Here is a 22796-nt window from a genome sequence, read left to right on the forward strand (position 1 = left end):
ATACTGCCAAATACTATTTTTTTCTTTTTTGGCCAGCATTAAAGGTTTGAATTCAGGGCTTTATACTTACTTGGCTGTTACTCTATTACTAAAGCCACACCTCCAGCCTGTTTTTTTGCTGGTTATTTTAGAGATAAAGTCTTATGGACTTTTCTGTCCGAGTTGGCTTTGAGCCACTATCCTCTAGATCTTGGCCTGTTGAATAGCTCAGATTAGAGATGAACATCACTGGTGCCAAGCACCAAGTGGTTTTACCAAGTAGTGAACAATACTTAGAATATATATTCTATATATAATATTTAGAATCGTGACTTAATCCTTTCTATGTTTTTACCTTCTCACTGGACAAGACGACTAAAGTATTTAGCTACATTTACTCCCATTAAGACTATATATTCAATGTTAGGAAGAATGGATTAAGATCATATTCAGGGCAGTGCAATAGAAGCTAATATTTTGCCAAGTATCTTTTAAGCAGTTTCTTGTACAACAAACCCCACGGCTTGCCCTGAGAAGGAAGTGTTCTTACTTTCAGGATGAAGTTCTCCTCGGGCTGCAAGCGGAGCTCCAGGGTAGACTGCTTGACCATCTGTTCAAAGTGGGGCTTCCTCTGTCTGGGCACCTCTAGGGCTGGAAACAGGTCGCCGACCAGGCCCAGAAACACTGGGACATCGTCTGTCACTATCTTGGGCATATTGAAGTCCCTTAATGCTCGCATGAGGACCTTGGAAAAAGATTTGAAAAAACTTCATCAAAGGCCACTGCAATACCTAGACCACAAACTAGAAGAACAAAAAACTAGAAGAAAGGTTTGGAATGTTTTTAACCCCATAAATAAGTGTTTGAGCAAGTAGATGTATAACCCAATTTAAACATTTTACAGTGCAAGTATATATGAACACTACAGGTTATCCTACTTATATGTTTAGTTTTTACCTTAGATACCAATTAAAGGTAATTTTACTTTAAGCAAAGGCAATACAAAGCCCAATGATGCCTTTTTCTGGTACTTGAACTCAATCTGAGGGGTTTAGGTTCTTATGCTTTTACTTGATTTGCTAAAGGATGGCATTCTGCCACTTGAACCATGCCTCCAGCCCAGTGATTTTTGCTGGTTAACAGGATAAAGGAGTCTTGTGGACTTTTCTCCAGCCTTGGTTTCAAAGTGAGATCCTAAGATCCTAGCCTCCTGCGAGGTAAGACGACAGGTGTGAACCATCATTTCCCAGCTGTTTTTAATCACTCTTCTAGAAAGCCTGAGAGGCTGGATCTGTCCTCAGTTGGGATGTCATTTTGTCTATAGGGAGGTGAAATGACAACAGCACATGGCTAGTGAACAGATCTCAGAATAAGACTGGCCGGGAGTAGACTGCTGCTTTCCTGCCAGAGCTGACGCAGAGCTGCAGAACTCTCTGAGCTCCCTCAGGCTCAACTCAGGTCATAAGTTAATCACACTCATTATACCATTGTGTCCAAAGCATAATCACAAACTGTTTTTTGTTTCTTAAATTTTTGTTTGGGTTTTTGTTCTATAATGGCTCAAAACCAAAAAGGGACTTCAAGTTTTAAATGCAATCACTCAACAGCAGGGTAACTTTGACAGGAAGTGCTGAACAGTCCATCCACAGTAAAGATGTAGCCAGAGAACAAAGGAATGAAAGAAGTTGACTAAGCATGAGTTATGATCAAATTTTACCAACACGGTACATGTCCCTTACTTTCAGGATGAATCTAGATTGCTTCCCTTCCTGCCAGACTGAACACACACCCAGCAAGTTATACCTATAGCTCTCTTGACTTAGTGAACAGGGAAGAAATGAGCAATATGCTATTTTTATTTTTCTCTTGGAAGGACAGAGCATTTCCTAGCAATTCTTAACATCCTTCCTGCTTCCCTTTCCCTGTCAGTCCCATATCCTAAGAAATAGATGTCTTCTCTCCATTTGCTTGGCTATTCTCTGACCTTTCAGAATTAATATCCCAACTAATCCAATTAATTGGATGTCCTAAGTGGTCCTCAAAGGCAATCAGGGATTACCAAAGTATTTGAGTCTTTCAAAAATACTTTTTGGAACTGATATCTCAAAAGCACTTATGCCATTGTCCATTCTTTCCATGATTCACATCTCCATATTCAACTTCACTTATGACCTACTGTAAGAAATGCTAGATCTTAAAGAATCCTGTCTTAAGAACAGATGTTATTGTTAACTGAAGTATGGTACTGTATATACAAGAAGATATTTCAATGGTGCCACTCCTTTGAACAACTTATTTTATAGTATAACAAAAAAAATACCAGAAAGCTGGAACATGCATTATTGCGTGAAGGACAGACGAATGGAGAGAAGGGTGAGAGAGTACAGTCACAGTGTTCAATGTACATATGTGAAGATAATGGAACCAGGTAACTTGAGGGGCTGGGGGGCGTTGTGAGAGGGGGAGAATGATGGAGGAGGGAGATTGATCACGATGCACTGTGCTCATAAACTGACATCCTGAATTGAAACTCCTTCGTACAACTACATAAAAATAAAAATAAGCAAAAATTGAAAAATGAAACTCATACAAACCTGTAAAATGTAGAAGGGACTGGGGAGTAACAGGAATGAATATAATCAATACATGTTATAGTCATATGCAGAAATATTACCATAATTCCCATTATAAAAATAAAGAAGAAAACAAAGGAACAGATGTCACATTTTCAAAGTGGGGCTCGTTTCTCAGGAATATACTTTTGTCTATAGGTAGCTACTCACTTAACAAAATCAGTTTAGCATTCCAATACCTGATCCTCGGGTCTATTTCTATCTCCTCGTTTCAGGGATCCAGCTACCACCAAGACAGACTTAATAGCACGAAGTCCCCAATCGTAATGATCCTAAAATCAAAGCAGAGATATATTTTCCCAAATAATTATGTAAGATTCTCACTTCAGAAGTAAAAGCTGAAAATTAAATGAGTACAGACAGACATTATCCAAAATAACATTTTCCATATTGAAAAATTGTGGGGCTGGGAATGTGGCTTAGTGGTAGAGGGCTTGCTTAGCCCTGGGTTCGATTCCACATAAACAGAAAATGCCAGAAGTAGTGCTGTGACTTAAATGGTAGCGTGTTAACCTTGAGCAAAAAAGAAGTTCAGGGGCAGTTCTCAGGTGTTGAGTTCAAGCCCCAGGTCTGTCAAAAAAAAAAGAAAGAAAGAAAAGAAAAAAAAAAAGAAAATTGTGAAACTCACCCACCTCAGGAAGGTAGGTGACAGGACCTGTTTTTCTGGACCATATTTCCACTGCAGTCAGAAATCTCCTTTTTCCTTAGCATCTATGTGCATCTTGTGTTCAGTGCTCCATCCACCTCCTAGCTCTTGTCTCTCAATCAACCTGCTAAGTCCATGTCTTCCATGTATTCACTTCCAGCCATCAGTACAAGTCTCCAGGTAGCACCAAGGACTATGGACTCCTTCTCCAAGCTTTCCTTGATGACTCAGCCTACTACCTGCTAACCACTTAGCTCTGCCCCAATGCTGAGACTACATGTAATAAAATCCCTATGTAAATTTCGATTATAACCAGTACCCCGCTAAGTCTTTCACATCATCCCTAGTGGAGATTTCTCCCACAGGCTCTGGGAGGATAGAGATGTATTATCATAACTCACTTTGGTCTTGTAGGTCACAGCACAGGGCTGGTAAGTGCTCAGAAAATAAGCACTGAATGAACTTGACTCCAAAATGATTGATTTCATGCACCTAGCTTTCTTTCTTTTGCCTCCCTTGATCTCCCATCCACATGATATCAACGTTCTCCCAGGACACAGAAAAAATCCCGGACAGAAGTTTAAGCATTCTGGGTGACTCTACTAAATGTAGGGGTATTGAAATCATCCACACTTTTTTATAACCTAATTCCTTCTCTCTACAAATGTGACTCATCTCTCAAATCTATCTTCATATTCATGCCTATTATGCCCATATTCTGTGAACATAGTAGATAGCTCCAAAATGTTTGCACTGCATGAAATGCGATGTACAGTACAATTTCCTCACAGTGCTATTACACTTTTTCTTCCAAATTTGTTATAAAATGTAAAAGAGCCTTTTCAAACCTAGATTTCATGAATACAAAAGGAAACATACCAATAATCTTACTACCAGAGACAAGTGTTCAATTTTTATCACAGAAAATACAATAAATATAAATACAATAAATATAAAAATAAAACACTAAGTAGAGATCACGCCACAGTTTGGCCTGCTGCTTCTACACATAACAATGTTGTATAATTTTTGCATATGGTCAAATGTTGTTAATTCTCTCCCCAAAATGTAAACTCACAACTGTTAACAGACAACACAGCTTCCTCAGATTCTGTCTCTTGCCTTCCCAATAGGCAAGCTAAACTTCATATATGTGACAGCCCAGATGACTGTGTGGTTCCAACTGCAACTTTAATACCTTGTTCTGTCCCAGCTGCAGGCTCATGTCAGCAGGAACTAATGAAAAGTCATGAAAAACCAAAGGTCAAAGGGACCATATAAAGGTAAACTTAAAATACTGCCGACATGTATATCATTTCTGTTGTACATAAACAATTTCAGTAAACATGAATAATATGATTTTGCAGAGGGACCCATTTCAGAGATGAGGGAATCACAGATAAAGAGTTAAATGTCAAAAACCAAGTTAATCCCACCTTTAAGGGAAGGTTTACCAACAAATGAGATAACATGAACATCTCTCAAGTTGTTCTTCAGAGTTCACTCTTGTGAACTCTCATGCCATCTCCAACCAGAGAACAGAATTCTCAGCAAGACACAGAGGCAACATAAATCTCCTTTCATATTGGATGCTGGTGGCTTAGGTCTGTAATCCTAGCTACTCAGAAGGCTGAGATCTGAGACCTGAGGTTCAAAGCATGCCCCATATGAACAATCCATAAAACTCTTATCTTCAGTTAACCAGAAGAAAAGCTGTAAGTGGAGCTGTGGTTCAAATGGTAGAGCTCCAAACTTGTACAAAAAAGCAAAGTGAGTGAGGCCATGAGTTCAAGGCCCAGTACTGGTACAAAATCAAAGACAAAAAAGCCCCAAACTCTCTTCATAATTATAAAAGAATGCCCTTTAAGGAGTTAAAATCAGAGTCCACTGATTAAAAACAAAACTGCCCAAGGTGGGGTGGCGGGGAGGATTGGGTGGGAGGGCGGGGGGAGGATGGGAAGGGATGGGAAGGGGAAACAAAGGAGGAGGCTACAATGCTTGATAAGAAATGTACTCATTATCTTGCCCATGTAATTGTAACCCCTCTGTACAGTATTTTCACAATAAAAAAAAACTGCCCAAGGACCAATAGGACCTAAGAGCCCTAAAATGTCTTAAATTTCAGAAAAAGAAAAAGCTTCATAAAGTATGGATGGAAAATATAACATCATTTGGAATGCCTACATGTAATGTGAACGTTAAATTACCCAGCATCCATATCTCAGAGCTGTTTTAGGGGATGTAAAAACCAAAGGAAAGTAACAAAAGAGCCCCACCTGCTTGGACAAGAGCTCCTTGCAGAGTGTGTACAATGAAATGAACTTTCGGGCTAATGAGCGTGCGTCCACAAAACCTTCAGCTACTAACATGATTTCGCAGATCAGCTCAGTGTCGGGTGCTACCATGGCACAGGGTCTAAAAAAAAATAGGAAATCTTGTTTTAAAATGTGAGAAGGTCACACGCACACATTACTTAAATCAGTGATTAATTTGTACTAATATTCTTACCACTCCAAGCAGGTCATAATTACCTCTGTCAGTCACAGTTTAGCAAAACCTTTCAATTCAACTAAAACATGTCCACTAGTGATTAGCTACATAGGGAAAGGTAGAAAGAAATGGTAGAAACCTGGCTGGAAGGGTTTTAGATAAACCCAGGGATCAATTTGTTAAGTGTGTGTGTGTGTGTGTGTGTGTGTGTGTGTGTGTGTGTCTGTGTGTGTGTGTGTGCGCGCGCGTGCACACGTGCGCGCATGTGTGTTTGTTGATCCTAGGGCTTGAACTCTGGGCCTGGATGCTGTCCTTGAGCTCCTTTTATTCAAGACCAGCACTCCACCACCTGAGCCACAGCTCCACTTCTGGCTTTTTCTGTAATTAATTGGAGATAAGAGTCTCATGGACATTTCTTGCCTGGACTGGTTTCAGATCTCAGCCTCTTAAGTCGCAAGGATAACAGGCATGAGCCGCGGGCACCTGGCTCAATTGGGCTTTTGTTTTTGATTAATTGGCTGATTGTTTGTGCCTTTGCTTTTTGGTGCTTGGGATTGAACCCAGGATCTCAATCATGCTAAGCATGGGTTTTAGATGCTAAACTTCTAGTGTGTAAGTTGTCACTGCAAAAGAGAAACAATGAGCTTTCAGTTGCTTTTTATTATGTTTATTATGTTTATACTGGAGCTTGAAGTCAGGGCCTAGCACTGTACTTCGTTCTTTCACTCAAAGCTGGCACTCTACCACTTAAGCTACACCTCTACTTCCAGCTTTTGCCGCTTAATTGGAGATAAGAGCTAACTTATGGACTTTTCTGCCTGGGCTAGCTTCAAACTGCCATGCTCAGATCTTGGCCTCGTGAGTAGCTTAGGATCACAGAGCCAACGGGTACCTGAAAATGAGCAGCCAAGGCCAGCCTTTACTGGGACTAGTGGTATGCTAGTAGAAGTTGAATTCCCAGCTGTCCTATAAACAGCGCTTGTTGATTTCCATGGAATAAATCTTTCCCCCAGGCTGGTCTCAAACTATCAACCCATCCCTAAAAGTAGATCTGGGAAGAGGTGCACAGTAGGTCCTCACCATCTAGACTGTAGGCAACTATGCCATAAATATAAGTAAAATAATGTATTCACCATAGCTAAGCTATGGAACCAACCCAGATGCCTCTCAGTAGATGAATGGATCAAGAAAATGTGATATATATAAACACACACACACAATGAAAGTCTATGTTTCCACCATTTGTAAGGAAATAGAAAGACTTGGAAAAAATCATGTTAAGTGAAGTAAGCCAGGCCCAAAGAAACAGAGGTCCCATAGTTTCCCTTATTTGCGATAATTAGTATACATCTAGGATAATTTTAGCTGATGAGTAGAATAGCTCAATAGCTATATACATATGCCCATATAAGATGATGCTTGAACTCCAAGACATGGGCACAAGAGGTTTATCTTTGGTGTTGTTTTTAATATACTATGTGATTTTTTTTGTTGCTTTTGTATGTTCTTCCCCCTATGGTATATACTCTGTTGTCACTGTATTTGATTTTGGTACTCTGGTATTGTACATACGTTTATTTGAATTAGGGAAAGGAAAGAGAACAGGATGGTGACACAAAGGACAAGGGAACCAATGCAATAGAGATATTTACAAGACAATATGTAGGAAATGATCTGGACAACTTGGGGGAGTTTGGGGAGGGAAAGTAGGAGAAAATTGAGGGAAGGGGTAAGATTGACAAGAAATGTACTCATTACCTTACTTATGTAACTGCAACCCCTCTGTACATCACCTTGACAATAAAAAATTTAAAACTTTTAAAAAAGAAATAAGAATGGAGTCCTGAGTTTTGAGTATTCATTTGGATACAATACAATTTATAAAAAGTTGATATAATTTGGTTTGACTGGAGGATATGCTTAACAACTAATCATAAAATTCCTAAACACTTAGCCTGTCAAAAGTTTAAAGTTCTTAGCCAAGACAAGTGGCTCACACTTGTAATCTTAGCTACTCAGCAGGTTGAAATCAAGGATTGTGGTTCAAAGCCAGCTTGGGCAGACAAGTCTGAGAGACTCATGTCCAATTAACCAGCAAGAAGTCAGAAGTGGAGCTGTAGTTCAAGTGGTAGATCACCAGACTTGAGAGAAAATGCCAAGCAAGAGCTCAATGGTTTAAGTTCAAGCTCTAGTACTAGAACAAGAAGAAAGAAAGAAAGAAAGAAAGAAAGAAAGAAAGAAAGAAAGAAAGAAAGAAAGAAAGAAAGAAAGAAAGAAAGAAAGAAAGAAAGAAAAAAGAAAGAAAGAAAGAAAAGAAAGAAAGAAAGAAAAGAAAAGAAAGAAAGAAGAGAGAAAGAAAAGAAAAGAAAGAAAGAAGAGAGAAGAGAGAAAGGGTTAGGGAGAGGGAAGGAGGGATGGAGAAAAAAGGAAAGATAGAAAAGAAAGAGGGAAGAGAGAGAAAGAAAAGAAGAGAGAGAAAAAGAAAAAAGGAAGGAAGGAAAGAGGGAAGGGAGGGAAGGAGGGAAAGAAAGGAGGGAGGGAGGGAATGAATGAGCATATAGTCATCACCAACACATCACACCTAGGAGCAGCCTGCTTAAATGAAAATTTATAAAACATTGTTTCCAAATTCTCCCATATAATATGGTTGAAGCCTCCCCAAAAGTTCTCCCCCAAGACAGTTGCTGTAAGAGTGCCTTTTGAAAAACTTGCGCTCAAGCCAAGCATGAAGGAGCAAGAGCAAATAAATAAATAAGCCTGTCATTTTTGCTGAAAGCTCTATATCACAAAACGCTTGCCTGTTTCTGAAATTGTAATTCTAATCCATTTCAAGCTCATTTAAATTCACTCTAGACCTTCCCCAATGTTTCTTTGGATTTAGGCAGTGGAATTTATCTAAAATAATCCCTTATTTCCTTCTCACATTTAGTAGGTCATCTTGTGACTACCTTTTAACTTCATTGATACAGATGGTAATGTAACTATGTTGGGAACTGAACTGTGGACACATGCAGGTACCATAACACTAAGTTTTGTCCCCAACAGGAGAGAACATTCCTGGCTAAGCTCTTCCTTCTTACTACATCGGATGCTGAAAGCATTTCCCAAACTGACAGCTCTTAATTCTAGCAGGCTAAGTGTCTCAGGTGTCTTTCACATAAGTGTAAACCCATGTGCCACGAAGTTCAAGCACAGAGTCTGGCCTGGCCTACATGGCTGCTATGGGGGAACCAGGAGACCCTAACGGGCCAAGCATACAGCTCCTCACTTGTGAACATTACTTCATCTAAATTTTCTGCTTCAGATTTTGCTGACACAGCAAAACATACCAGCCTACAATAAACAATGCTGTATTTGATCTATTAAATAAATTTATGAAAGTATCACCAAACAACTGAACATTTTAAGACTCAAATGAAAAAAGTACATGAGAATAAACAGATTACAAATGTAACATCACTGGAAAAGTGTACCATTTCATACTAAACTATCCTATACTTCTTACATTCATTTCTAGGGTGGTAATTCTCTATCTAGAATCTTTTCAAGACAATCAGATATTATAAAAAAAAAACTATGCTAGTGAAAGCTGTGATTATGACGAATAGAAAACATGAAATATAGGAGCTAGACATTGGATAACTACCGAAGAGATTTAAATATTCATATTACCTGCCCAAATCCTCTTTATACTAATTATATTTCAAAAGTAATACCATTAAAATAAGAAAATACAAGTGAAATGTGGATCTAAATGGATAGACAAGAAAATTTCAGGATTAAAAGAACTGAAAGTATAGAGTACCAGTGACTCACATGTGCAATGCAATCCTGGCTACTCAGGAGGTTGAGATGGGAGGATCAATGTTTAAAGCCAGCCTGGGCAGGAAAGACTGTGATATATTTACCCCCAATTAAGCAGCAAAAAAATCCAAATGTGGAGGTGTGGTTCAAATGGTAAAGTGCCAGTTTTACCAAGCAAGAACTCAAGGCCCTGAGTTCAAGCCCCAGTACTGACACACATAAAGAAAAAGAGCCTGGTGCCAGTGGCTCATGTTTATAATCCTATCTACTCAGAAGGCCAAGATCTGAGGATAGACTTTCACCAGCCCAGCCAGGAAAACCTATGAGATTCTTTTCTCTAATAATTAACCACCAGAAAAGCTAGAAGTGGAGTGTGGCTCAAGTAGTAGAGCACTAACCTTGAGTAAAAAGCTTAGGAACAAGCCAGGTGCTGGTGGCTCATACTTGTAATCCTAGCTACTCAGGAGGCTGAGACCTGAGGATGGCAGTTTGAAGCTGACCAGGCAGAAAAGTCCCCATGAGACTCTTATCTCCAATTAATGACTCAAAAACTGAAGTGTTGTGACTCAAGTGGTAGAGCATTAGCTTTGAGCACAGAGAGGCTCAGGGACATTGTCCAGGCCCTAAGTTCAATCCCAAGGACTGGTACACAGAAAAAGCAGCAGCAGAAGCAGCAGCAGAAGCGGAAAAAAAGAAAGAAGAAAAAAATAAAATAAAAAAGAAATCACACCAAAAACTCTAGAGGCTGAGTACTGGCGGATTACACCTGTAATCCTAGCTACTCAGGAGGCTGGGATCTGACAATTGCAGTTCTGGGTAGGAAAGTCCATTAGACTCTTATCACCAATTAACCACCTGAAAAATCTGATGTGAAACTGTGAATCAAGGTGGTAGTGATAAATGCTAGCCTTGAGCAAAAGCACTCAGGAACAGTGCCCAGGCCCTGATTCAAGCCTCATAACCAAAAACCAAATGAAACTATAGCAACTTGTATAAATGTGTGCTTGTATAAATGGTGACATGTAACTTAGGCTATCACTGCAGATAATAAACTAATGTTATGAACAAATATAAGCCAACACATTGTAAAACATGGATAAATTCTTTACAAGATGTGGATTATGAAAAATAATTCAAGAAAAAAAGTTAAAATCTATACTGGGCACAGTAGCACATGCCTATAATTCCAGTTAATTAGGAAGAAAACATTATAGAAATTGTGGTTCTAAACCAGCCCAGACAAAAACCGAGTCTCTATCCCAACCAATAAAGCTGTGAATGTGATGTGTGTGTGTGTCATCCTAGCTACATGGGAGGCATAGGAAGATCGCTTAGACAAAAACTCTACACAAAAACACTATTTAAAAAAAATCACTAAAGCAAAGAGATGTGGCTCAAATGGTAAACTGCCTACCTAGCAAGCACAAGACCTTGATTTGAAACTCTAATACTGCAGAAAAACCCTCAAAAATTCAATAACTTCGTATCTATTAAAAATAGATTCTCATGAAGAAAAACAAAGAACAGTAATCCTATACAAAAAGTTTTAGTAAAGCAGAATGCCTGCCATCTGCTTTCATGAGGTCAGCATTACTCAGACTGAAAAAAAAAATAGACCAAAATAGAAATAAAGGACACTGAAAACCAATATACCTGATAGATTAAAAGAGTCCTTAACAAAACCAAATTTAGCAATCCACACAAAAAAAGAATAGCTCCTGACCAAATGGGTATCACAAGGCTATAGCAAAGGACTGTTGGCACTTCAAAATCTACCAGGGTAGTTCAACAATCAACAGAATAAAGGGAAAAAATTCATGACAACTATAAGGCATCGAAGAAAGCAGTAGGAAAGTTTTGCAAGTTTATATCATACAAGTGGCCTTAGGTAAGACATAAAAATCCTAAATAAATGGATAAATTCTATTTCATGCTAGTTAAAACTCTGTCTTTGATAAGCACTGCTGACACAATTAGAAGCGAGCCACAAAATGGAACCTTGCAATGTCTGTATCTATTAAAGGAACTGTATACAGAAGGCCAAATTAAAAACAAATGCACCTCACAAGAGATTGTACGGAAATAGCCAGTAAAGGAAGGAAGAATTCTCCACAGTATTAACACTCTGGGAAATGCAAATCAAACCCACAAGGGTATATGCCTGCAAATCTATTGTATCAATCTATTATATCACCCAAGACTAAAAAGATTGATAGTAACAGGTTCTGACAAGAATGTAAAGCACCTGAATTTCCCATACATTAATAGATTGGTACAAAATAATACAATCACATTTACAAGGAGATTCCATTCTACTACTTGAGCTATGCCCCCATCATTCATTGCTTTAATTATATGTCAGGTGGAATCTAGTGTTTTTTGTCCAGGGCCAGCCTCAAGTCATGATCCTCTTATATACAACCTCCTGAACAAATGGGAATCACAGGCAATAATAACCAAATCTAGCTTGTTGGTTAAGATGGGAGTGATACTTTTTGCCAAGGCTGGCTTTGAACCATGATTCCCCCAATCTCTGCCTTTTGTTCATGAATAAATAGTATTACAGCCATGAGCCACCATGCTCAGCTGAGATTGCACATTCTTTTTTTCAGTTTTATTTTATTGTACAGAGGGGTTACAGTTACATGCGTAAGGCAATGAATATCTTTCTTGTCCAACATTGTTACCCCCTCCTTTTTGTCCTACTATCCCTTCCTTCCACCACCTCCCTTAATTCTCCCCCCCCCACCCCAAAGTTGTAAAAATCATTTCCAATACAGTATCTTGTGAGTATCATTGTTACAATGGGTCATCCTGTGTCCTTATTTCAGTATTGTTATTCCCCTTCCCCTCCCCAAATTAGATAAATGTATATACAAGATGCAGGGTACCAAGTAACAACAGGGGAGATACCATAGGGGGAAGAACATACAAAAGAAACCAAAAAAAAATCACATAGTACATTAAAAACACCACCACCAAACTCTCTTGTGTCCATGTCTTGGAGTTAATTTTGCTTAACATCATTTTATATGGTCATATGTACGTAACTTTTGAGCTTTTCTGCTCATCTAATAAGATTATCCTATACTTATACTAGTTATTGTAAGTAAGGGAAACCATGGGACCTATATTTCTTTGGGTCTGGATTACTTCACTTAATATTAATTTTTCCAAGTCTTTCCATTTCTTAACAAATGAGGTGGTATAATTCTTTCTGATGGAAGCACAGAATTCCATTATATAAATATATATAAAAATCATATTTTCTTGATACATCATCTACTGAGGGGCATCTGGGTTGGTTCCATATTTTAACTATGGTAAATAAGGCTGCAATAAACATAGTTGTGCTGGTAGCTTTAGTATGGTCTTGTTTGTGATCATTTGGGTAAATGACCAAAAGTGGGACTGCTGGGTCATAGGGGAGCTCTATGTGGAGTCTTTTGAGGAACCTCCATACTACTTTCTAAAGTGGTTGAACAAGTTTACACCCACCAATGCAGTAGGGCTCCCTTTTGGTCACATCCTCTCCAGCATGTGTTGTTACTAGATTTCTTGATTATAGCCATTCTAACTGAGGTAAGGTGGAATCTCAATGTTGTTTTGATTTGCATTTCTTTTATGGACAGAGAAGTTGAGCATTTATTCATGTGTCTTTTGGCCATTTTTATTTCCTCTTCAGAGAGGTCTCTCTTTAATTCTTTAGCCCACTTATTAATGGGATGGTTGTTTCTTTGAGGATTTGCTTTTGGTGGATTTAATTTTTTTAGTTCTATCTATATTTTATATATGAGGCCCTTGTCTGTTGTATTGCTAGAGAAGATCTTCTCCCAGTCTGTGGGCTATTGATTTTGCTATCTATGTCCTTTGCTGTGCAGAAGCTCTCAGTTTCATGCAATCCCATTTGTCCAACCTTTCTTTGATTTGTTGTGTTTCTGGGTCTTTATTAAGAAAATTTCGGCCTGTGCCAAGGAGCCCTAGAGTTTCTCCTGTTCCTCCATGTAATGTTTTCAGGGTGTCTTTTTACTTCGAGGTCTTTGATACATTTGGAGTTGATTCTGGTACAGGGTGATATATAAGGATCTAAACTTTAGTTTTCTACAAGTGTTTAACCAATTTTGCCAGCACCATTTACTGAAGAGGCTATCTTTCTTCAATTCTATTTTTTGGCTCCCTTATTGAAGATTAGGAGCTATAGTTCTGCGGGTTCATTTCAGGGTCTTCAGTTCTTGAGACTGCACATTCTTATAGATAAAACACACATCTGCTGCTGGGCACTGGTGGCTCATGCCTGTAATCCTAACTACTCAGGAGGTTGAGTTCTGAGGATTGAGGTTCAAAACCAGCCCATGCAGGAAAGTCGAAGAAACTACCAGGAAACCAAATGTGGAATGGTGGCACAAAGTGGTAGAGTACTAACCTTTTGCAGAGAAGCTTAGGGAGAGTACTCAGACACTGAGTTCAAGCCCCTTGACTGATTAACACACACACACACACATCTGCTATATGAATCAGCAATTCTGCTCTTATTTACCTCAAATATCTCTCGTGTTCACATACTTTTCTTGCTCATGGAAGATTTACATGAATGTTCAATGTGGCTCTTTCCTTTATGGTACTAGGGTTTGAGCTCTGGATGCATGCTTGTCTGGCAGGCTGATGTTCTAGCACTTTATCTTCACTACAAGTTCTTTTTGTTTTTAGCAGTACTATAGCTTGAACTCAGGCCTTCATACTTTCTCAATTGTACTATACCACTTGAACCACATCTCTAACCTAACTTTTTGCTTGTTTTGTTGTTTCTACCCAAGCTGGCTTTGGAGGATCTCAACCTTCTGAGTAGCTACTGCCACTAGCATTTGGCTTCAAGATCTTTTTTGTTTTAATTATTATTCATATAGTCTCACATTTTTGAATGGGGCCAGCCTTTGATAACTATCTTCCTAACTATACCTCTTACGTATCTGAGATGACAGACATGTATGACCACACCTAGCTGGTTGGTTGAGATGGGTGTCCTACTTTTTCCAAGACTGTGCTTGAACAGCAACGATCCTGATCTCCTTCTCCTGAGTAGCAGGGATGAAAGGTGTAAGCCACTGTGCCTAGTTACAGCTTTACTGATAATAGTGATTACTGGAAAACAATGCAAATGTCTATCAACTGGCAAATGTATAAACTACAATATGTTTACATAATAGAGTACTAATTAGCAATTAAAGGCAACAAACTTCTGATTACACAACTCAGATGAATCTCAAAACAATAATGTTCAAAGAATAATGCCATACAAAAATGGGTACATATAGTCTGGGTTCATTTGCATAAACTCTTAAGAAAGGTTATTTAATCTATGATCTGAGAGAATAGATGTAGAATCGGACACTTTAACTTCAAAGAGGCATGAGAGAACGCTGAGAGTTCTGGCACTATCTTCTGTATACTTGCTGTAAGGTTTCACCAAATGGTCCATTTAAATAGGAATGAGTTGTTGCACTAAGTTACACATGAAATAATATATATCATACTCGCAAAGTCATCATAACTAGTACCACTTGCTATTGGGCAGACCTTCTTACTGATGGCTGCTAAGTGTATATGTGGCAGAAAGCAGACCATATTTTCATCATTACATACACATAGGAATCTATTCTGTAGTGATAAGAATAAAAACAATAACAAGATATAAAAATAAGTTCTCCATTGCAACAATGAGATGTACAAGTCGTTATGTCGAAAAAGGAACTTAACTACTTTGGTAGGGGGTAGAGGGAGGATCGAGTGGGGAGAGGGGAGGAGTATGGGAAGGGATGGGAAGGGGAAACAACGAGGAGGCAACAATGCTTGATAAGAAATGTACTCATTATCTTGCCCATGTAATTGTAACTCCTCTGTACAGTATTCTCACAATAAAATAAATAAATAAATAAATGGAGGAGAAGATATAAAAAAAAAGTTCTCATGTAAACAGATGTTAATTTAATTTGGTACTGGGGTGGGGTTTAAGCTTGTTTGCTCCACTGAGCCAATGGGCCTCTAGCTCAGCTTTTTGTGGTTAAATGGAGATTGAGTCTCTCTGGCTTTTCTCCACAGGCTGGCTTTGCACTGTGAGCCTCTAGGTCTCAGCCTCTCCAGTAGCTAGGAGAACAGGCATGAGCCACCAGTACTCAGTTCAGCCTATTTTATAATCATGAAAATACAAAGGAATATATAACCCTGTCAGACAAGAGGAGATAGTCAAGAAGTAATGGATGACAAATTAGATAGACAAATTAGTAGCTGCAGAAAATTCTATTTCCAAAGTTATGATACAATGTGCGTTTCAAAATATTAAATGACACACCTCCCCACCACCTCCACCCCTGGTCAAAATCCTTGTATTTAATTAATAAATCCTTTTTAAAAAAAAAAAAACTCAACCATACGAAATGATCAGTACTAAAGAAAAATCATACCCATGCTAGCATTTTAACTTCATAAAAATATAAACTATAGCTGGGCATTGGTTTATGCCTATAATCTTAGTTACTCAAGAAGCCAAGATCTGAGGATGATGGTTAAAAGCTAGCCTAGGCAGGAAAGTCCAGTGAGACGTCTATCTCCAACTAATCAGCAAAAAGCTGAAAACAGGGCTGTGGCTCAAGTGGTAAACTGCTATCCATGAGGCACAGTGCCCAGGTCCTGAGTTCAAGCCCTTGTACTGGCACCCCCCTTACACAAATATTATGTATACATATATGCATATTCATATATACATACTATAAGATAAACTAGAAAAAATGAAATGGTCATTATTTTTGGATAGTGGTTCTCTATTTTTAATACATTCTTTTCTATATTTCCCCAGAATTTCATAACTCATGATAATTACCTTTATACTAAAAACATAAGAGCACAGAGTTAATATTAAATATCCAAATTTACTGTATAACATTTAAACACTGATTTCGAGTCTTGATTTTATAATTCACAAGGGCTGATTTATCATGGGGAACATTCTCTCTATAAAAGGCTCCCAGAGAAATAATAAAAGAGCTTGCCAGAGGAGTTCTTCAACAAAATCCAATTGATCACCGGTGCAAACAGAACATTAGGTGGCGTGAGCACCCCAGCGCTAAGCTGCCACGCACTGCACTTGCCTGAAAAGAGCTTTGAGATTCTCTGGTAATTCAGTTCGACCAGCATATCCTGGGTTCATGGTAATAAATATTCCAACCGATGGCTTCAGCCTGATCGCTTCTCCAAGAAACACAAATCTACCATAAAAAGAACGTTGATGGAATTAAACGCGCTGTCTGAATACAAATACGTGCTGACGAATGCCAGCCACTGAAAAATGCAAATGATTATTAGCAAACTACTCAGAGTCATTTTATTTAGGATTCATAAGCATACACATTTTAAATATGTTTTCAAGCATGTTTATTAAAAAAATACCATCCTGTCTCCCAGCATTACAAATGTGGATAGTTGGTTGTTTTTTTTTTTATTTCAATTGTGCAGAGCAGTGGTATCTAGGGCACACAAATGAGGGCTTAAATATGTAATGAAAGGTGGCTACAATTCCTGAAGAGATTACTCCATAGAGAATGTCCATTAAGGAGATAGGGTTCCTTTACATGGTCTGCTTGCTTATCTGCTCATCCCCCCTCCCTTTTCCCCCCTCTTTTGCCCTCCCTGCTTCCTGAGCAATTCTGAGAGGATGGTGTGGTCATTCTAAAAGGCAGCTTTGGAGGCAAGTCTAAGTGTTCAAGAGTCTACTTCTGTCACCTCGGGTATATTAATTCCAACTCCCTCACCTAATAAACAAGGACAATATTACCCACCTTATTGGATTATAGGAGGATTTAAGAAAGATTATGAATCTAAATGTCTTTGAGAGTAAAAGGCCTAGGATAAGGTCAATCCTCAACAGATGCCTGTTCTGACTATTGCTATCATTTTCATTTGAAAGCAGGGAGAAGCAAAGCTATTCAGAAAAATCTCCCCTGGGCCTAAGGTGTCGATGGTGCTGGTTATGAAATAAGAAGGGACTATAGAAACCAAATTGAGACAAGCAGAAGGAAAATTTCAGGTAGGGTATATGGGACAAAACATAAGGCTGGTGGTGATAGAGGCAAAACATAGGAAGGTTTCAGATTCTGAGCATCTTACATATTAGGTGGTTGAGAGCAGGTGGATCTGATCCAGCCAAGGGAAAAATATCAGGTGAAAAAAAGTAGACAGGTCTGGCAGGGCCACATACACAGAGTAAGTGGCTCTTGCTGAACGGCTCTGATTACTCTCCTGTCTCCCTCCCATCATACACAGCAAGCACAGCCACCAGTCAAAGGCATGGTGATCTCGTGAGCGGAGTGAGCAAGATGCTAGAAGGCACTGTGGTCGAGGCATGATACCATCTCTTAAATCCTTGAATCTAAAGGGAATTGAACCAATGCATGAAATCATGAAGGAATTGCATATGGAAAAAGCCTGAGGATGAAGAGTGATGACTCAGACATCTGAGAAGATCAACAAGAAGTATGCCTGGGAATTTTCAAAATTCATTGCATGGATCAGTTATAGAAATCTCCAAAGCAAAGGATGACCTCAAATAACATCTGGGTTTCATCAAACAATAGAGTTTTAACTCAAAGCCAAATCAAATATGGCTTGGAAGTCCAAGAGACAAGAACAGAACTTCGCTAACATGGTATGTGAGTAAGGTAAGGATGTGGTGGAATGTTTTTTTCAGAATCAAGAGCAAAAAGACTGAATAGTTTTCTAGACAATGGAAATATCCAGATGTTCCCCCCAAAACTAGAAGCTTCTAGAACAAGTTCACAGTTCCATGAAGGAAGATAATCCTTTGCCAGTGAGGAGATATGCTGAAAATGTTCCAGTGCAAAATGCCTTAAAAATGAGATGAATATATAGTCCAGATAAATAAAGATACCTCTGTCTATCAGAAAATGTAACAAAGAGAACTGGATTGTGCTGTGCATTATAATATTTGTCAGACTGAGCGTTCTAATCTTCAATGCTGTTTGTTTTCCCTTGTGGAATGTGACATCATGTTGTCAAGTAGTTAAGAGTTGGGGTACATTTGAAAAGGTTTTACCTTGAGTTATTTAAAGAATATGAAGGTATGACTGGGCACCAGTGGCTCACGCCTGTCATCCTAGCTACTCAGGAATCTGAGATCTGAGGATCAAGGTTTGAAGCTGACTTGAGCAGACAAATCTAAGAGACTTATCTTTAATTAACAGCCCAAAACCAGAAATGGAGCTGTGGTTCAAAAGGTAGAGAGCCAGCCTTGAGCAAAAAAAAAGAAAAAGGAAAAAAAAAAAAAGAAAGCTAAGTAAGTGTTGGAACTCCGAGTTCAAGCTCTAGTACTGGTGCAATAAATAAATAAACAAATAGAACATGGAAGAAAGTGGGTCTTAATAGAAAAGCTAGAATTTTTGTTTGGGATGTATTAGACATGAAGGTTTCAAGATCTTAAGGAGAGTCACAAGGTACTCAAAGCTGTTTCTGTAAGTCTAGAAATGGGGACAGATATCTGGGCCTCACCTTCTGAAGCCCAGAGCACTAGATGACATCACAAAGTGGGGAACTGAAAGCAGACAAAAAAGTCCCAAAATCTGGAATCCAACACTAATAGCTTAGAAAAGTAGTAAAATGATAAAAATAAAAAATTAAATATAGAAGCCAGCACATCTCTGTGCCCACTTCTTATTGCAGTGTGCCCTGCAATAAGAAGTCATCAACTGGCAGAAGACCAAAACAGATGAGGCCTGAGAATTGATCTTCTAGACGTAGAATCATACAACTTCTTTAAATGATTCACATCATTTAAAATGAACTCAATACTTACTTTAAAAAACCCACTAATGAAAATGGGTGGATATCCAAATTCTTCAGAATTAACTATTCTCTTATTTTAGCCATTTCATGAGATTCAGGGAGGGAGCCACAGGCTGTGAAGATGAGGTGATTTGTGTTATTCCATGGTAATCAGCTTATAAAAGCCACATAGCACTCACCTCTCTTTCCTGTTCCTGATGGCGTCGTGAATCATTTTCACTTGAACGGCGACCACAGACAGAACCTCCACGGCAATGCGATTGAACTCATCAAAGCAGCCCCATGCTCCAGTCTGCACCAACCCCTTGTAGATATTTCCTATAGACTTAAGGATAGAGTGAGACATTCAGAGCCTAGCAGAAGCCAGTTTTCAGTATTTACAGGTAGAACACCTCCAGGTCAGAAAATCTAAAATCCAAAATGCTCCAATCCGAAATGTTTTGAGCATCGTGATGGCACAAGTGGAAAATTCCATACCAGGAAACTTTGTCTCATGCTCAAAATGGCTAATACCATTGTGCACACTTAACTTCCTCTATACGTATGTAAGAAATATGAGGTCTATGTTTAGACTTGGGTTACAGCCCCAACGTATCTCTTTACACATACGGAAATATTTCAAAATCCAAAAAAGCCTGAAATTGGAAACTCTTCTTATCCTAAGCAGTTCAGAATGCATCCTGTATTTTGGTTCACCTCAAACAGAAATAATGTTGTTAGAATACATCACTGTATGCATCATTTAATAACTGACCTTGTAGTCCATTTGCTCAGAACAGTTAAATACGTAAACCATCATGCCAAGGGCCCGACCAAGATCTTTGGTGGTTTCTGTCTTCCCAGTACCAGCAGGGCCAGCAGGAGCTCCACTCATAGTCAGATGCAGTGACTGAGTTAAAGTAATATAACACCTTTACACATAGGAAATAAAAATATTACAGTTTAGTATGTGATTTCTATGTAACATTAGGAGCAATTATTTACTTTAAAACAAAGCTTAAAAAGCCACAGTCTAGAATACAGTAATAACACAAAATATTGATATATTTCTATTCTATTCATGGCAATAGTGAGTCAGAAGATTTTGAGAGTTTCAAAATCTAGGTGAAGATATATAGTTACTCTTTTATTATTATTATTGTGAAAATACCATACAGAGGGGTTACAATTACATGAGCAAGATAGTGAGTACATTTTTTATCAAGCATTGTTGCCTCCTCCTTTGTTTCCCCTTACCATCCCTTCCCTTCTCCACCCCTCCCTCCTACTACTCCCCCACTCGGCCAAAGTTGTAAAATTCATTTTTCGACATGTCTTGTACATCTCATTATTGTTATGGGTCTACCTGTATTCCTATTTAAATAGCTTGTTTTTTCCCTTCCCCTCCACAAATTGTATCAACATCAAATACAGTGAAAGCAGGGCTTATACCCTGGGGGAGGGACATACAAAACAACAAAGAAATCATCTTATAAATATGTTGGAAACAATCACAAGAAAGAAAAAAAAACATTTGAACCCTTATCTTGGGGTTCATTTCACCTAACATCAACTTGTCTGAGAAGATTATATATCTAATTTTTTTTTTAGGTACACTATTTAAAACTGCTAGAGAAACTGAGCACTGGTGGCTCATATATGGAATCCTCACTATTCAGGGGCCTGAGATCTGGAGGATTGCAGTTTCAGAGCAGACAGGGCAGAATAGTCTGCAAGACTTCATCTCCAATTAGCTAGCAAAAATCTAGTCTGGAGACATGGCTCAGGTGGTAGAGTACCATCTATGAGCAAGAAAGCCAAGTGAAAAGCTCAAGGCTCTGAGTTCAAACCTTTGTACCAACCAAAAAAATCATGGGGGAAGGGAAGGGAAGGGAAGGGAAGGGAAGGGAAGGGAAGGGAAGGGAAGGGAAGGGAAGGGAAGGGAAGGGAAGGGAAGGGAAGGGAAGGGAAGGGAAGGGAAGGGAAGGGAAGGGAAGGGAAGGGAAGGGAAGGGAAGGGAAGGGAAGGGAAGGGAAGGGAAGGGAAGGGAAGGGAAGGGAAGGGAAGGGAAGGGAAGGGAAGGGAAGGGAAGGGAAGGGAAGGGAAGGGAAGGGAAGGGAAGGGAAGGGAAGGGAAGGGAAGGGAAGGGAAGGGAAGGGAAGGGAAGGGAAGGGAAGGGAAGGGAAGGGAAGGGAAGGGAAGGGAAGGGAAGGGAAGGGAAGGGAAGGGAAGGGAAGGGAAGGGAAGGGAAGGGAAGGGAAGGGAAGGGAAGGGAAGGGAAGGGAAGGGAAGGGAAGGGAAGGGAAGGGAAGGGAAGGGAAGGGAAGGGAAGGGAAGGGAAGGGAAGGGAAGGGAAGGGAAGGGAAGGGAAGGGAAGGGAAGGGAAGGGAAGGGAAGGGAAGGGAAGGGAAGGGAAGGGAAGGGAAGGGAAGGGAAGGGAAGGGAAGGGAAGGGAAGGGAAGGGAAGGGAAGGGAAGGGAAGGGAAGGGAAGGGAAGGGAAGGGAAGGGAAGGGAAGGGAAGGGAAGGGAAGGGAAGGGAAGGGAAGGGAAGGGAAGGGAAGGGAAGGGAAGGGAAGGGAAGGGAAGGGAAGGGAAGGGAAGGGAAGGGAAGGGAAGGGAAGGGAAGGGAAGGGAAGGGAAGGGAAGGGAAGGGAAGGGAAGGGAAGGGAAGGGAAGGGAAGGGAAGGGAAGGGAAGGGAAGGGAAGGGAAGGGAAGGGAAGGGAAGGGAAGGGAAGGGAAGGGAAGGGAAGGGAAGGGAAGGGAAGGGAAGGGAAGGGAAGGGAAGGGAAGGGAAGGGAAGGGAAGGGAAGGGAAGGGAAGGGAAGGGAAGGGAAGGGAAGGGAAGGGAAGGGAAGGGAAGGGAAGGGAAGGGAAGGGAAGGGAAGGGAAGGGAAGGGAAGGGAAGGGAAGGGAAGGGAAGGGAAGGGAAGGGAAGGGAAGGGAAGGGAAGGGAAGGGAAGGGAAGGGAAGGGAAGGGAAGGGAAGGGAAGGGAAGGGAAGGGAAGGGAAGGGAAGGGAAGGGAAGGGAAGGGAAGGGAAGGGAAGGGAAGGGAAGGGAAGGGAAGGGAAGGGAAGGGAAGGGAAGGGAAGGGAAGGGAAGGGAAGGGAAGGGAAGGGAAGGGAAGGGAAGGGAAGGGAAGGGAAGGGAAGGGAAGGGAAGGGAAGGGAAGGGAAGGGAAGGGAAGGGAAGGGAAGGGAAGGGAAGGGAAGGGAAGGGAAGGGAAGGAAGGAAGGAAGGAAGGAAGGAAGGAAGGAAGGAAGGAAGGAAGGAAGGAAGGAAGGGAAGAAAAGGAAGCAAAAGAAGGAAACAATACTGGCCTCATTTCACAACAGCTGTGTAAGTAAAAGTAACATTTAAATTTCAATATAAGCAGGTACTGGTGGCTCACACCTGCAATCCTAGATACTCAGGAG

The 22796-nt window shown here is 39.9% G+C and overlaps 1 protein-coding gene across 1 annotated transcript in view; it reads right to left on the bottom strand.

Annotated features, from left to right (window-relative positions):
• Window positions 1-22796, bottom strand: part of Dnah11 (dynein axonemal heavy chain 11) — a 278195-nt gene that overhangs the window by 152767 nt on the left and 102632 nt on the right. Inside the window, 6 exon segments of the mRNA XM_069996108.1 lie at window positions 530-724; window positions 2792-2884; window positions 5535-5673; window positions 16695-16811; window positions 19581-19726; window positions 20156-20312. Coding sequence (XP_069852209.1) covers window positions 530-724; window positions 2792-2884; window positions 5535-5673; window positions 16695-16811; window positions 19581-19726; window positions 20156-20312 — 847 coding nt within the window.

This window comes from Dipodomys merriami, unplaced genomic scaffold (assembly GCF_024711535.1).
Source record: "Dipodomys merriami isolate MVZ:Mamm:240054 unplaced genomic scaffold, mDipMer1.0.p SCAF_5, whole genome shotgun sequence".
NCBI classification, from domain to species: Eukaryota; Metazoa; Chordata; class Mammalia; order Rodentia; family Heteromyidae; genus Dipodomys; species Dipodomys merriami.